Here is a 16,725-nt window from a genome sequence, read left to right as displayed (position 1 = left end):
ATAGAACAAGAGTACTACAGGGGAATTGGGATGGTAGTTCAAGTAAGCAACCAGTGAAGCCAGGTTAGACAAAGGAGGCAATAAAGAGGCCGTTAGGCTAGAAATAAAGAGGCCATTAGGCCGTTATGGGCTGGAAGTCTTTATTAGGTAGAAGAGCAAGTATAGCTGTGTCTGAAGGTGGGAGAGCTAAGGAAAAGAACGTGGCCAGAAGGTAGGATATTGGCAGTGGTTTGTTCGAGCCAGATCGTACCAGCTTGTAAGAGATGTTGATTAAATAGTCAGGAATTTGGGGAGCTGGTTGTTAAATAGGTTGTCACTTGAAATTGGCCATGATGGGAGTATTTACACCACAGAAATTGGCAAATGCTACACATCAGAGCTTGTTTGCTTTATTTTTCTTCAGAGAGTCAGTTTACCAACACCCTAGATTGACATTTAGGATTTCTGAAGTGAGGTAATTTCAGGGATGACAATTTCCAGGTGTGGTCTAGGAGTCAGTAGCTAAAGTAAAAATGAAGATGAGTATCTTTAATTAACTAATGTAGCTAACATTTATGTGTGCTCTCTCTGAGTCAGGCATTATTCCAATCCCATGCCTTAAGCATGGTAAGCACTAGGTAAACACCTAGTGCTTACAACCACGTTATGAGGTAGGTATTACTATTATCCCTTCTTTACCAGTGAGGAAACTGATGCAAAGCAAATTAGGTAACTGGCCCAGTGTTAAATGGCTGATAAATCATTCATCACTCATTTATTTTTTGCACACATATGTGTTGACAAACTATAGTAGGCCAGGCACTATTCTGGAGCTTGGAATACAGAAGCAATCAAAATAGAAATTAAAAATCTAGTGGGAAGAGAAATAAAGAATTCAACAAAATATATGGTACATCAGATAGTAGAGAAGAATAAAACGGGAGAAGTAGAAGTGGAAGTGAGATTGGGTTTCGATATTAAGTTGAGTGGACAGGAAAGGTCTCACTGAAAAGAGGCATGTGAGTAAAGATGGGAAGAAGGTGAGGGAACAAACCAAGTGGGTACCAGGGGGAAAAGAACCCAGAGAGTAAAAACAGAAAGTGCCAGTGCCCTGAGGTGGGAGCACTTTATACCTGTAGAACAGCAAATTAAGTCTTTATGCTCAATGACTATATGCTTGTTTTTCCTAGATCAGTGCTAAGTCATGCCTATTATCTCTTCATAATTATTAATAATGACCCTTTTACTCTGCAGTAGGGATGATAAAATATAGCAGTCACCCTATCATTATGGCTAGAATGGAGTATACAAGGGGAAGGACAGTAGGAGCTGAAGTCAGAGAGTGGATGGAGGCAGAAAGGGGATCAAATCTTAGAGGGAAATGGTTCTCAACCTTGGCTGCACATTATAATCATTCAGTTTAGAGAGCTTTTAACAATCCCAGGTTCCAGACTGCACCCCACATGAATTAAAGCAGAATTTCTTGGGGTGGGACACATGCATCAATATTTATTAAAAGTTCCCTCATTTGAGTCCAGTATGCATCCAGGTTGGAAAACCACTGAGATAGGATCTTGTAGGCCACTGAAATGACTTTGAGTTTTCTCTGGGTAAGACAGAAAGCCATTGTAGGGTTTGGAGGAGAGGCACAACATAATCTGATTATGTTTTAAAAGGATTGCTCTGGTTGTTGTATTGAGAAGAGACTACAGTGAGGTACAGATGGATGCAGGGAAATCAGGAGGCTTTTGCAATAAGCCAGGTAAGGAGATGATGGTGGCTTAGATTAGGATAGTTGCGGTTGAGCTAATGGAAAATGGTAGATTCTGTGACGTATTTTGAACATAGAGCCAATGGGATTTGCTGGGGGTTTGGATAAAGTGTTTAAGCAAAAGAGAATATTCAAGGATGCCTGGCATCCACAAAACAAGGTCAAGAATAGGCAATAACTACTTCCTATAATCATTGTGACTTTATTGTAGTGAATAACTAATAGACCTAAAACTCCTAGATAATGTCTGGCACATATTAAGGTCTCCATAATGTTATCTATTATTATTATAAAATATTTCAGAAGATGTCACTAAGAGTTTTAAAATTGTTTTTCTGTTACTTCTTGGTCTGTTTTTTCTAGTGGCTAAAAATATTTTTAATTTTCACCATTAAAAAAAATCTGGATATACCTCACAAATATGAGTATTTAAATAATACATATAAGTGCATATCAGCATTTCAAAAGCAATGTGTGTCATTTGAAGATTTTCCTTGAACAAATGCAAAGCAAATATTAATTTAAAAAATTAAAGGGATCTTTTAAATATTTATGTACTCAAATTATAAATCTAGTAAAGATGGCATTTTACCTTATGCTACTTATATATTAATAATGAGAGCTGTGTTTTATTAGCACACTTTTCTTGTAAATTGTGTTTTGTGTAGTTATGTTTGTGCTGGGGTATAAGAGCACAATTAAACCACATCACGTTCATTTTATATTCAATAGTGGAAAAAAAGTGAATTACGTTTATCCACCAATATCTGTTTTTAAACCATAAAAGTCACAGTTGAATTACATCCCTTTAATTACATGTTTTTCAGAAGAAAATATGTGAAACTTCATGTCGATAAATGTTATTACTATCACGCCTGTGCCAGCTTAATGCCAAAGACTATTCTAAAAATAATGTGACAATAAACATCCAAATATATGAAAGCATAGTGTAGTTGGAACAAAGCATATAAATGGCTGAACTTTTTATGCTTAAATTAGGAGTTAGAGCATCAATTTACAATAGCCTTTAAACATTTTGGTACTGTAAATGTGTGTTGTGTCACTTGTAGCACCTGGTACCATGAAATTGTATTTTCTAATATTCTTATTCATTCTAGTTTTTCATACAAGGTTTTACACTGAAATTTTTTAATTGGTATGTAATTTATAACTATAGTGATATATAGAGAAGTTCCATGCATTTTCCTGCACTCCTCTGTAGTCGTTCCTAACCCCTCATTTGGACCATACAGGAGATTTTAGATTTACAAAACTAGATTTAGATTTAGATTTAGATTTAGATTTAGATTTAGATTTAGATTTTAGGTTTAGACTCAAAACTTGTGGTTCTCAACCATGGCTGGAAATCAGTTGCCATCCTACCGAGATTTTACAAAATACACATGCATACCCAAGCAGATATATTTTGCGAAAACTTTCCCAGTAATTCCGATGCACTCTAATGATGCTTCATCAGGATCTTGGCACTCTGTGACACCCTGCCCCAGATGCCAAACAAAAAAAGTTTAAATTTTCTTGACTTTATTTAAGTGCAGCACACAGTAGCTATTGTAGTTTATCTTTATATAAACCTAAGCAAAAAAAAAAAAAAATCAAATTCAGTAGAAAGCTTTGTAAGTTAAAGCTATATTATATATTCATGTTCACTTTAAGGTCTTAAAATATAATTTGAAATCCAACTGCCATGTTTCACAAATCCATATTCACTTTTCTTCCTAAATTTTTTAGGTGTATTAGAAATGACATTTTTAGTGTCCTAATGATTGAAATTTCTGATTCCACTCTTGGTGACCTCTCCCTTCTATAAATAAAAATATAACTCTGCCTAGCTTAAGTCCAAATCCATGATTCTACAAAAGAATAAAGCCTTGACGGATTTAATAAATATTCTACGGGAAATTATAATAAGATTTTCAATTGGGGAGGCCACAAGAACCAAGACTTGAGTAAAAAGGAGATACTGACTCTTATTTGTTCAGTGGTTATTTTAAAACCAGAATGATCGAATGATCTGGTCTTTTCAAATCTATATATAACCTTAGCTGTTTCTTTTTCTAATTCAGGAACATTTTTAAAAGTCATAGCATGGTCAACTCACTGATTTAGAAACATATAAAAACTGAATTTTAACTTTAAGCTTAAGTTGTAGAAGTAATCCTCCAAGGACTGTTTTCTGCAAAGTCACTTATAAATCAATGGTTGAGAACTCAGAATGCATTTTCCCATAAATATTTCTTTTAGAGCTTCTGCTTAAGTCCCTAGGCAGAGCCATAAAAGCCTCTTTAACACAGACTACAGCTAAAGGATGTAACTTTCAATATGGAAGGGGGCCTGTAGTTTCCTTCAAAAAAAGAAAGAGTGTGTTTTCCTCCCCCTCTACATGCCTTGTCTTGGGCAAAAAAGTTTTAAATGCCATTTTTCTGTGGCATCCACCCCTTTCTTCATATCCTCTTCCCAGGTCCTCAGATATTCAACTTTTATTGTTTTTAATTCCATGTGGTAACACACCTTCCCCAGGCTTCTCCTCTCATCCCCAGAGTAGGCCTTTTTCCACTTCATAGAATCACCTGTAACCTGGACTTTCACCCCACCCTAATCTAAGCTGCCATTCTCTCATTGCCACAGATCTCAGCTGGATATAAAGTTAGACTAATTCATACTAATATGTGATTCACAAATACTATTTTAATTCCCCTAGATGAGTTTGCATTTTTTACATGAACTTGTGAATCCAAATAAATTTTTTTTTCATTTTATTTTATTCTGGTAATTATACTTGACGTGAGATCTACTCTCTTGACAAATTTTTAAGTGTACAATATAGTATTGTTCACTATAGGTACAGTGTTGTACAGCAGCTCTCTAGAGCTTATTCATCTTGCTTAACTAAAACTTTATGCCCATTGATGAGTAACTCCCCGTATCCCCCCTCGCCCGCAGCCCCTGGCAACCACCATGCCACCCTTTTATATCTAGTCTCACATCCTATTCTGATTCAATTTTTTGGTGTTTAATTCACCCCTACAACATGTTATTTATTGTCTAATATGCTTTGCTTTTGCGGTTGCCTCTTCCAGGAATGCCCTTCTAGTCTTTTGCCACCTAAGTTTTTCATGATAAGCATCACATCTCCTGGAGGTCCTTGCTGAAACCCCAAGTTCATTCTTTCAGCAAAGGTCATGTCTTTGTATTGAATACTATACTTTATTCTGTCTTTGAAGGTCTTTGAAGGATTTTAAGCAAATGATTGACAGGGTGATATTTGTATTTTCAAAACATTGAATATATTTGTTTTTTAAAAAAAAACGTTGTGGGACTTCCCTGGCGGCCCAGTGGTAAAGAATCCGCCTTCCAATGCAGGGGACACAGATGTGATCCCTGGTCAGGGAACTAAGATCCCACATGCCGTGGGGCAACTGAGCCCGCGCGCCACAACTACTGAGCTCGCGAGCCTCAACTAGAGAGCCTGTGTGCCGCAAACTACAGAGCCCACATGCTGTGGAGCCCACGCACCACAACTACAGAGCCCATGCACCCTGGAGCCTGCGTGCCACAACTAGAGAAGAAAAAACCCGCATGCCACAACTAGAGAGAAGCCCACGCGCTGCAACAAAGAGACCGTGAGCCGCAACTAGGACCTGATGCAGCCAAAAATAAATAAAATAAATAAATAGTAAATAAATCCTTAAAAATAAAAAAGAAACGTTGTTAGACAATAATATGATGACTTCAGGACAACATAGCACATTTGCACTAAGCACAGACTAAGTACTTGAGCTCACCCTAGGATGAATGGACACTGAGAGGCTTAAAGTGTCTGTGGGGCACAACCCACAAGGTAGGGTTTTGAAAACCATCGTCCAGAGCTTTCATTACTGTGGAGACAATGTGACATGCCAGTGACTGCTCAGATCTGGGAGATGTTGTGCTCCAGGGCCTGAGAGGAGGTTGTGTGGAGCTCTGCAGTTGTCAGAGGTAGCAGATATTATTATGTGAAGCTTTCGGAAACCACCTTCCAATCAGGCTCACCCTCTCTGTCACTTAGAGGTTAAGCTCCATGTTTCTTAACAGTCGGTCTGAGAAAGCAAAGAAAAAGAAGAATGAAGACAAACTGAATTCCAGCTACTAAGCTCTGAGATGCAGTGTGTAAATATGCCACATTCGCTCTCTTTTATTTGAATGTGCCTTCCTGGGAAAAAACTGTATGTCATTTAAAAATTCATAGTTTCTTTTTGATTAACCTCTAGAAGGCAGCCCAAATATATTAAATCTCAGCACTCTCACATTTTTCTCCTCCCCTCATAAACAATTCAATTCAACTTGAATTAATATTTACTGAGTGCTGACACAAGGCATGGCAGTATAGTGGATGCTGTGATAGAACGGCTACATAAAAGGAAGAAAACCAGCATCCCACCTTAAAAAAAAGAAAACATTCTTTTTTATACAAGGCAATAGGAATAATGTAGTAATAGCAACCAGTGCACTACAAGATAGTATCAAAGGTTATTTAATTCAGTCACTATCTATTAACCATCCACCATATTCAAGAAAACCAATATATCCTGAACTACACTTGAGGAGGCTTATGTTGACAAGGACTAGAAAAAGGAATATAGATTTTGTTTGAAGGAGAGAGTTGCATCACTTGTAGAGAAACAGATTTTTGCTATACCTCATGTATAAATAAGCGGGGTTATTCCTTTCAGCCAGTCATGGATAAATAGATCCTCATTTGTTGGTTTATGTGGATTGTTCTTTGTTTATTTTGGTTTAATGGTCTAAGAGCTCTTTCATACCTTGCTTTATTAAGCTAAATTACGCTGCCTAAACTAGCCCAGACTGGGTCATTATGGCACACTTGGGACCAACAATTTTCCAGGTAACTCCAATTAGTAATACAAGCTCTGGAATTAGACTACCTGGATTCAAATCCTGACTTCACTATCTACTAGGTTATTATATCTGTTTCTCCTTAAGTTTGACCATCTATAAGATGTAGACAGTAACTACCCTTATAGCAGAGTTGTTTCAAGGATTAAATGAGATAATACCTCTAATGAGCTTATAACTGCGATTGGTGTATAGTGTTTAAGGAATGTTAGATATTTTTTCCCTATAAGACTGTGGCAACAATTGAGGTTTATGAGTTCCCAAAAGAATATACAACTATTTTGGGAGATTCTCTTTAATCAAGTACACATTTTATAAACAGCAGATAGATAGATGATAGATAGATAGATAGATAGATAGATAGATAGATAGATAGATAGATAGATAAATTGTCACAGGTTGGGTTCCCTGGGAAGCAGATTCTTAAAAGAATATTTGCATGAAGGAACTTTATTGGGGAGAACTCTTAGGGTCAACTCCCTTATTCCTATGGTCTCCAGAAATTTGGAAGCTGATAGTTCTTAGCTGAGCCCCTTTCTGGAAAATGGTTTTGGCTAGAAAAAGCCACCTCACCCAAAGCCATGACACCTTTACAGGGGTAGCCTGCCTCCAATAATTAATTGATGTGGGAATATAAGGGCCCAGACCCTTTTCCTCAATTTAGACCAACTCTGAAGAGTTACTCCAGATCCAGAACATTCCATGGGATATTCCAAGGCCTATGTTGTGAATGCACTACTATTTTTTAACTTCTGTTTCTGCCCAATCCTGTTTTCTTCTATGCCCCACAGATGTTCATCCTGAGAATGTGTAATCAAGGATCAACATTTAACAAAATCAATGAGTTTTACTGCTTCACCAAGTACATTCTTATATAAGACTATTTTTGTTCTTGTTGTTCATGTAGCAGAGACGAATATGAGAATACTAGTATAGGTTAATTTGGTGCTATTACCTTGATTTGTGTTAAGACTCCTGAACTTTTACCCACCAGAGTTTTGTACCACTAGTGAAAATATCAACAAAGTGAAAAAAAGGCAGATGCATGTCTTAGTTCTCTTATAAAAAATAGTTTTGACCTTATGGACCCATGAGAAAGGTCTTGGCCATGTGAATTAGAAATAAATATACTACATTGCATAGACCCATCATAGAAAATGGAGAAAGTAGTTTATATTCTTTTCAAACACCAAAATCTCATTTTTTCATGGTGCCATGTGTCATTATTAGAACCATGATTGCTATGTTGCTGATATGAAAGCAATTAATTCACATCTCTTCAAATGTTGGTGATAAGGATAGTTAAAATAATTTTAAAATAACTTGCATAAAATAGAAAAAGAGGGAGCACTCCCAAACTCATTCTATAAGGCCAGCATTACCCTAATAACAAAGCCATCCAAGGACACTACAGGAGGTAAAACAAAAAACAAACAAACAAAAAAACTACAGGCCAATATCCTTGATGAACATAGATGCAAAAATCCTCAACAAAAAATTATGAAACTGAACTCAACACTATATCAAAAGGATGATACACATGATCAAGTGGGATTTACGCCTGGGATGCAAGGATGATCAACATCCACAATTCAATCAATGTGATACACCACATTAACAAAATGAAGGATAAAAATCATATGATCATCTCAATAGATGCAGAAAAAGCATTTGACAAAATTCTATATCATTTATTATTAAAAAAAAGCTAAACAAAATGAGAATAAAGGGAATGAACCTCAACATAATAAAGGTCATATATGACAAACCCACAGCTAACATCATACTCAAGAGTGAAAAGCTGAAAGCTTTTCCTCTAAGATCAGGAACAAGACAAGGATGCCCACTCTTGCCACTTTTATTCAACATAGTATTGGAGTCCTAGCCAGAGCAATTAGGCAAGAAATAAAAAAAGTAAAAGGCATCCAAATTGGAAGGAAAAAAAAAAAAAAATTGTCTGTATTTGCAGATAACATGATATTATATATACCAAACCCTAAAGACTCCACCAAAGAAAAACTTTTAGAACTAATAAATGAATTCAGTAAAGTTGCAGGATACAAACTCAATATACAGAAATCAGTTTCATCTCTATACACTAACAATGACTATCAGAAAGAGAAATGAAGAAAACCCATTTACAGTTTTATCAAAAAAGAAGAAAATACTTAGAAATAAATTTACCCAAGGAGGTGAAAGATCTTACACTGAAAACTGTAAACAGACCCCAAATAGCCAATGCAGTCCTCAGAAAGAAGAACAAACCTGGAAGCATCACACTCCTGATTTTAACCTATTTACAGAGCTATAGTAATCAAACAGTATGGTATTGACATAAAAATAAACACATAGATCAATGGAACAGAATAGAGAGCCCAGAAATAAACCCATGCATATATGGGTTTCTCTCATGAAATGGGAGAAAACATTGGCAAACCGTATATCCAATAAGGGGTTAATATCCGAAATGTACAAGGAATTTATACAACTCAATAACAAAAAAAAAATAATCCAATTTTTAAATGGGCAAAGGACCTAAATAGACATTTTTCCAAAGAAGACATACAAATGGCCAACAGTTAGATGAAAAGATGCTCAGCATCACTAATCATAAGGGAAATGCAAATCAAAACCACAATGAAATATCACCTCACACCTGTAAGGATGTCTGTTATCTAAAAGACAAGAGTAAAAATGCTGGCAAGGTTGTGGAGAAAAGGGAACCCTTGTACAACGTTGGTTGGAATGTAAACTGGTACTACCATTATGAAAAACAGTATGGAGATTCCTCAAGAAATTATAAATTATAAATAGAACTATCATATAATCCAGCAATCTCACTTCTGGATATATATCCAAAGGAAACTAAACTATTATCTTGAAGAGATATCTACTCCCATGTTCACTGCAACATTATTCACAACAGCCAAGGTATGAAAACAACCTAAGTGTCTGTTGGTGAATGGATTAAGAAAATTTGGAATATATATAATGAAATATTATTCAGCCTTAAAAAAATAAGAAAGCCCTGCCATTTAGCACAATGTGGATGAGGCTGGGGGACATTATGCTGAGTGAAATAAGTCAGAGAAAGATAAATACTGCATGGTATCATTTACATGTGGAATCAAAAAAAAAGTTGAACTCATAGAAACAGAGAGTAGAAAACTGGTTGCCAGCAGGCGGGGTTGGGGGGGGGGGGGTAGTTGGGAAAATAGGCAAAGGTTTGTAAAAAGGGTACAAACTATCAGTTATATGATGAATAAGTTCTGAGGATATAGTGTATAACATGGTGACTATAGTTGCTAACACTGAATTGTATGATTGAAATTTGCTAAGACAGTAGAACTTAAAAGTTCTCTCACACACACACACACACACACACACACAAAACAGTGTAACAAAAAAAGAAACATATATATATATATATATATCTTGCATAATAACCAAAAAGTGGAAGTAACTCTAATGTCTGTCACTGATGAATAGATAAACAAAATTAATAAAATATTTTTCTTCATTAAAAATACTAAAATACTGATACATGCTGCAACATGAATGAACCTTGAAACATTATAATAAGTGAAAGAAGACAGTCAAAAAAGACCACACATTGTATAATTCCATTTATATGAAATACCTAAAATAGGCAAGAGATAGAGATAGAAAGTTGATTAGTAGTTGATAGAAAGTTGATTAGTAGTTGCCTATGAATGGTGGAGGGAGTTGGGGGAGATGGGGAGTAACTGCTAGTTAATGTAGGGTTTTGGGGGGGAATGATGAAAAAGTTCTAAAATTGATTATGGTGATGGTTACACAACTCTGTGAATACACTAAAAATGATTACATTGTATACTTTAAAAACATAAATTATATGGTATGTGAATTATATCTCAATAAAGCTGTTAAGAAAAAACTTGGAGCAAAATTTTAGCAAATCAGAGCCAACATTGTAAAAAGGAATTATACCTCACAACCAAGTGGGATTTACCTCAGTATGCAAGACTGGTTTAACTTTCCAAAATCAATTGTTACCCATCATATCAAATGGCTAAAAAAGAAAAATCACATGATCAGAGCAATAGGTGAAAAAAAGCATTTGACACAATCCAATGCCAACTCCTGATAAAAACTCTCAGTAAAGTAGGAATAGAGAAGAATGTCCTAAACTTGATAAAGACTGTGTAACAAAAAACCTACAGCTAACATCATACTAATGGTGAAAAACTTAAAGCTGTCCCACTAAGATCAGGAGCAAGCAAGGATGTACACTCTCATTACTTCTTTTCAATATCGTACTGGAAGTACTACCTAATGCAGTAAGACAAGAAGTTGGGGGAGGAGGGGTTGGAATATAGTCTTTATTTGCAGATGACATGTCATCTATGTAGAAAATCTGAAAGAATTGACAAAAACGCCTAGACTAATAAGCAATTATAACAAGGTTGTAGGATACAAGGTTAATATACAGAAGTCATTTACTTTCTTACATACCGGTAACGAGCAAGTGGAATTTGAGATTAAAAACAATACCATTTACATTAGCACCCCACAAACGAAATACTTAGGTGTAAATCTAACAAAGTATGTCTAAGATCTAAATGAGGAAAACTACAAAACTGTTATGAAATCAAAGAACTAAATAAATGGAGAAATATTCCATGTTCGTGGATAGGAAGATTCAATATTATTAAGATGTAGTTCTTCCCAAGTTGATCTACAATTTCAATAAAATCCCAATCAAAATCCCAGTAAGTTATTTTATGATATTAACCAACTGATTCTAAAGTTTAGAGACAGAAGACCCAGAATGGCTAACACAGTACTGAAGAAGATCAAAGTTGGGGACTGACACAACTCAACTTCAAGACTTATTATAAAGCTATAGTAATCAAGACAGTGTGGTACAGGTGAAAGAATAGACAGATGGATCAATAGAACAGAATAGAGAGGCTACGATGAACATAGTCAACTGGTCTTTGACATAGGAGCAAAAGTAATACCATGGAGAAAAAATAGTCTTTTCAACAAATGGCACTGGAACAGCTGGACATCCACATGCAAAAAAAAAAAAAAAAAAAGAATCTAGACACAGAACCTTACACCCTTCACAAAAATTAACTCAAAATAAATCACAAATCTAAATGTGAATCACAAAATCATTAAACTACTAGAAGATAACATAGGAGAAAACCTAGACAACATTGGATATGGCAACGACTTTTTAGATACAACACCAAAGACACAATGCAAGAAAGGAATAATTGATAAGCTGGACTTCATTAAAATTTCAAACTTCTATTCTGTAAAAGATAATGTCAAGAGAATGAGGAGCCACAGACTGGGGAAACTATTTTCAAAAGACACAGCTGATAAAGGATTGTTATCCAAAATATACAAAAACTATTAAAAATCAACAACCCAATTAAAAAATGGGTCAAACTGCTAGGTATAAAATAAATAAGTTACAAGGGTATAATGTACAGCACAGGAAACATAGTCAATATGTTTATAACATAGTCAATATGTTTATAACAACTTTGTATGTGTAATCTATAAAAATATTGAATTACTACATTTGTATACCTGAAACTAATATGATATTTTAAATCAACCATACTTCAGTTTTTTTAAAAGCAAGCTGAAAGGAAATAAAAGACAATAGAAAGAAAAAGAAAAGGCCAAACACCTTAACAGAAACCTCACAATAGAAGATATACAGTTAGCAAATAAGGACATGAAGATTCTCCACGTCCTATGTCATCAGGGAAATGAAAATTAAAATGAGATACCACTGTGCTCTTATCAGAATGGCCAAAATCAGTAACACTGACAACACCAAATGTTGGTGAGGATGTGGAGAAACAGGAGCTCTCCTTCATTGCTGGTGGGAATGCAAGATGGTACAGCCACATTGGAAGACAGTTAGGCAGTTTCTTACAAAAACTAAACATACTCTTTCCATACGATCCAGCTATTGCTTGCCCTCCTTGATATTTAGCCAAAGGAGTCAAAAACTTATGTCCACATAAAAGCCTGCAGCTATATAAACTGCTATAAACAGTCTATAAACAGAGATGTTTACAGCAGCTTTATTTATAATTGCCAAAACTTAGAAGCAACCAAGATGTCCTTCAGTAAGTATATGGGTAAATAAACTGTACATAAAGACAATGGAATATTATTCACCACTAAAAATAATGAGCTCTCAAGCCATGAAAAGACATAGAGGAATCTTAAATGCATATAACTCAGTGAAAGAAGCCAATCTAAAAAGGCTGCATACTGCTTCCAACCAAATGGCATTCTGGAAAAGACAAAACTATGAGACCATGAAAAAATAAGTGGTGGCCAGGGGAGGGGGGTGGCAGGGGTGATAAATAGGTGGAACACAGAGGCTTTTTAGAGCAGTGAAAATACTATGTTATTGATATACAGTACTATACATAAACAGTATGTGATAATGTAATGGTGAGTACATGTTATTATACATTTGTCCAAACCCATAAAATGTACAACACCAAGAATGAATCCTAATGTTCAAACCATGGACTTCAGGCGATTATGATTTGTCATTGCAGATTTACCAATTGTAACAAATGTACCATTCCAGTGAAGGATGTTGATAATCGTGTGGGGAGGCTATGCATGTGGGGGTGGCAGAAGGTATATGGGAAATCTCTGTACCTTCCTCTTAATTTTGCTTTGAACCTAAAAGTGTTCCAAAAAATAATCTTTTTTTTTTTAAGAAATAACTTGTTGCTTTGTGCCACCCTCAGAACAAGATAGGAAGTTAAATTTCAACCTGGTGTTAAGTAACTATTTCTCTTTATAATGTAGGAGTTTCTGTTGCCAACTGATTTTTCAGGAAAGTGAGTGGAGAATTTTCTGATTAATATTCAAATGACAAAAACTACATATGATTATAAGTTTTTATTAAATAATGACTATTATTAAAATAAATGATGGGCTGTGCTATGTGTTTTGTATGTGATTCTCACCACAATTCTGAGTTAGGTTATACTATTCTCATTGTACAGATAAGGAAACTGAGGCACTCTTTAGTGTTCAGATCATCCATTAACATTTCCTACTATACAGAAATTCTGCCTTGACAAGAACTGTGATACCAGACAACTTCACTTACTAATACGTAAAAGAACCATCTCTTTAAAATTAGTGTAATCCTTTCTAGTCCAAAAGAATTAATGCTTTCAAAGGCTTTGAGATTCCTAATAGAGGAGAGGTAGGTAGGGTACATGACAGAAGAGGCAGATTTCATCTAATTGTGCACTGTCTAAGAAGATGGATGGGAAACGTAAAGAGCTAATAACACCAAAGATTTTCTTTGCTAGGTTATCTTTTATACATTAATTATACAGAAGAGCCTGCTTAAATGGATACTCTTGCTGTAGAATGTTTCTTTTAAGAGAGTGTTCTTTTCCTTACTCTGCACTTGAGTTGGGAGATATTATCAGAGAGCTTTCAGGGATGTATGTTGATAAAGTAAGATGAAGTTTATTCCGTTTGTAATATAAATTTATTTACTTAACTGTCTGAAGAATCATCATTGTATAGGAGACCATGTCACTGTGATATGGTCAAATCATCACTGTGTTTAAGCTACTCTATAGTTTTAAATCATATATCCATGAAAACTGCTTTAACTTTGCAAATTTTGAGATACTCTTATGTATGCCTCTATCACACTGTATAAGGTAATATAGTCCTCTAGTCTCTTAATAGATATTAATTTTTAATATCATTCATAAATGTTACCTGATGTGTAAAACCAACTTGATAATCTCATGTTTCTCAATAACCCCATTAATGACAACAATCTCCAAATAACTAAGTAGAACAATATGCATTATTTTTCAAATTTAAATTATTTTTGTATTCATTTTCTCTACATTTGTACTGTTGTACTATTTGTATCTGTTCTTATCGGTGCACACATCTTGTATGAATGACAACTGGATTTTTCTTTACTTTTTAAAAAAATATATTATTTTTATTTAGAAAACAAATTTGTGGTTACCAATGGGGAGAGTGTAGGGGCGAGGGACAAATTAAGGGTATGGGATTAATATATACAGATTACTATTTATAAAATAGATAAGCAACAAAGATATACTGTATACCCATCATCTTGTAATAACCTATACTGGAGTATAGTTTGCAAAAAATACTAAATCACTATGCTGTACACCTGAAACTAACACAATATTGTAAATCAATTATACTTCAGTTAAAAATATTTTTTTAAATCAAGGTGAGAGGCATAAATAGTCAAGGGATTGATTACTACATACCAGTGCTGTGCTTGGCTTCTTATTCATATTTCTTTTAATTTTCCTACTGGGAACTATAATAAAATAGTACTGGTTTCAGTCAATTGCCAACACCTTTCTTTATATTTGCTCTATATTGTTTTCCCTGGGTATCCGCGGGGGATTGGTTCCAAGACCTGCCTCAGATACAGAAACACGCAGATGCTCAAGTTCCATAGCCAGCCCTGTGTATCCGTGGATTCTGCATCCTCGGATACAACCAACCCAGGACTGTAAACATAGTACTGTACACTATCCGCCGGCTGGTGGAACCCGCAGATGAGGAAGGCCAACTGTGTATTTATTGAAAAAACTCCAGGTATAAGTGGACCTTCACAGTTCAAACCCATGTTGTTTCAGAGTCAACTGTATAAGGAAAGATTGGGAAAATCTAGTTATTTTCTGTTTGCATGTGGGGTTTTTTTTCCATTCTCCTGCAACTTTCCTAAACTCGTTTATGCAATCAATTTTTCTTTTTCGTTGATCATTTTTCACCATATTTCCAGCAATCACACAGCTATCATCACATCCTAGGTTTTACTGCCTTGGGAGTTCACTACTACGGAAAGTAGGAAAGTGAATTCTTTTTTCTTGGAAGCCTTTGCTACTATCTTACTCGATTTTAGTTCCCTTTTATTACTTAAAGTTTTTGAAATCATTTTTTCTGGAAGTTAATTTGGTTGATTCTCTTCTCTCCTTTCTTTTCCCTCCTTCATCACTTCAAGCTAGATTTTCCTTTCCTTTAAATCTCCAACAAATTTTTATCTTTTGTTATGAACAGAGTCAATGATCAGCAAACTTGATACTTACATTCATTGGATCCAGTAAAATAAATTCAAGAATTTCATTTAGTACACCACACACACCTACACAAACAGGCCCACATGCATGCATGCACACGCACTACAATAAAATAAATCAATGTAAATAACTGTGATTCTCTTTCAGAAACATGATGGCCACTTCACAGTCATCCAGTTGGTTGGTATGCTCCGAGGCATTGCATCAGGAATGAAGTACCTTTCTGATATGGGTTATGTTCACCGAGATCTAGCAGCTAGGAATATATTGGTCAACAGCAACTTAGTATGCAAAGTTTCTGATTTTGGTCTCTCCCGAGTGCTGGAAGATGATCCAGAAGCTGCTTATACAACAACTGTAAGTTTATACATCCTTTTCCAATATAGATTGTTTACTTTTATTACTTTTAATGTTATTAGAGTAATTCTGGTTTTGTTTTCTAATTTTCTGCTCTCATTTGTCATTTTCCCAAGTTAACATCATTATCTAATTGAGAAGTATTTGTTTTATCTGAGTGCCTGGTTTAAAAAAGAATTGACACTTAACCGGTTCCTTTCTTTCCACTCTGTGGGGACTTTAACATCATGCTTGAGATCCATGTCATTACTGCCCTCACAAAAAATCTGCCTTTGCCTGAGTATTTTTGATGCTTCAATAATTATCTCCTTTAAATGGAGTTCTGTACAGGCCAATGGTGCAATCAGTTAAGTCAGTGATGGTGAAGAACCAGTGGTTAGGAAATGAAAATTTTTTTCTCATAGCAAATGTTATGGAACGTCTGATCATACTTAAAAATGAACAATGTAGGTTTCTCTGGAGATATATAAATACACTCTCACCTTCTTTTGAATGGGACTTGGGGGAAATGTGAGCAGGAGTAGAAGGCTAAAACTTGAGACCCAAACTATCATCTGTCAATAATATGAT

General features: G+C 35.2%; 1 protein-coding gene across 1 annotated transcript in view; it reads left to right on the top strand.

The window, feature by feature from the left end:
- EPHA6 (EPH receptor A6) overlaps positions 1 to 16,725 on the top strand; it is an 852,487-nt gene that overhangs the window by 727,575 nt on the left and 108,187 nt on the right. Inside the window, exon 14 of the mRNA XM_036850549.1 lies at positions 15,946 to 16,155. Within this exon, the coding sequence (XP_036706444.1) occupies positions 15,946 to 16,155 (210 nt within the window). The remainder of the gene's footprint in view (positions 1 to 15,945; positions 16,156 to 16,725) is intronic.

This window comes from Balaenoptera musculus, chromosome 4 (genome assembly GCF_009873245.2).
Source record: "Balaenoptera musculus isolate JJ_BM4_2016_0621 chromosome 4, mBalMus1.pri.v3, whole genome shotgun sequence".
NCBI lineage: Eukaryota > Metazoa > Chordata > Mammalia > Artiodactyla > Balaenopteridae > Balaenoptera > Balaenoptera musculus.
The sequence above is the reverse complement of the archived record's forward strand: the minus strand, read 5'-3'. Positions and strand labels throughout refer to the sequence as shown.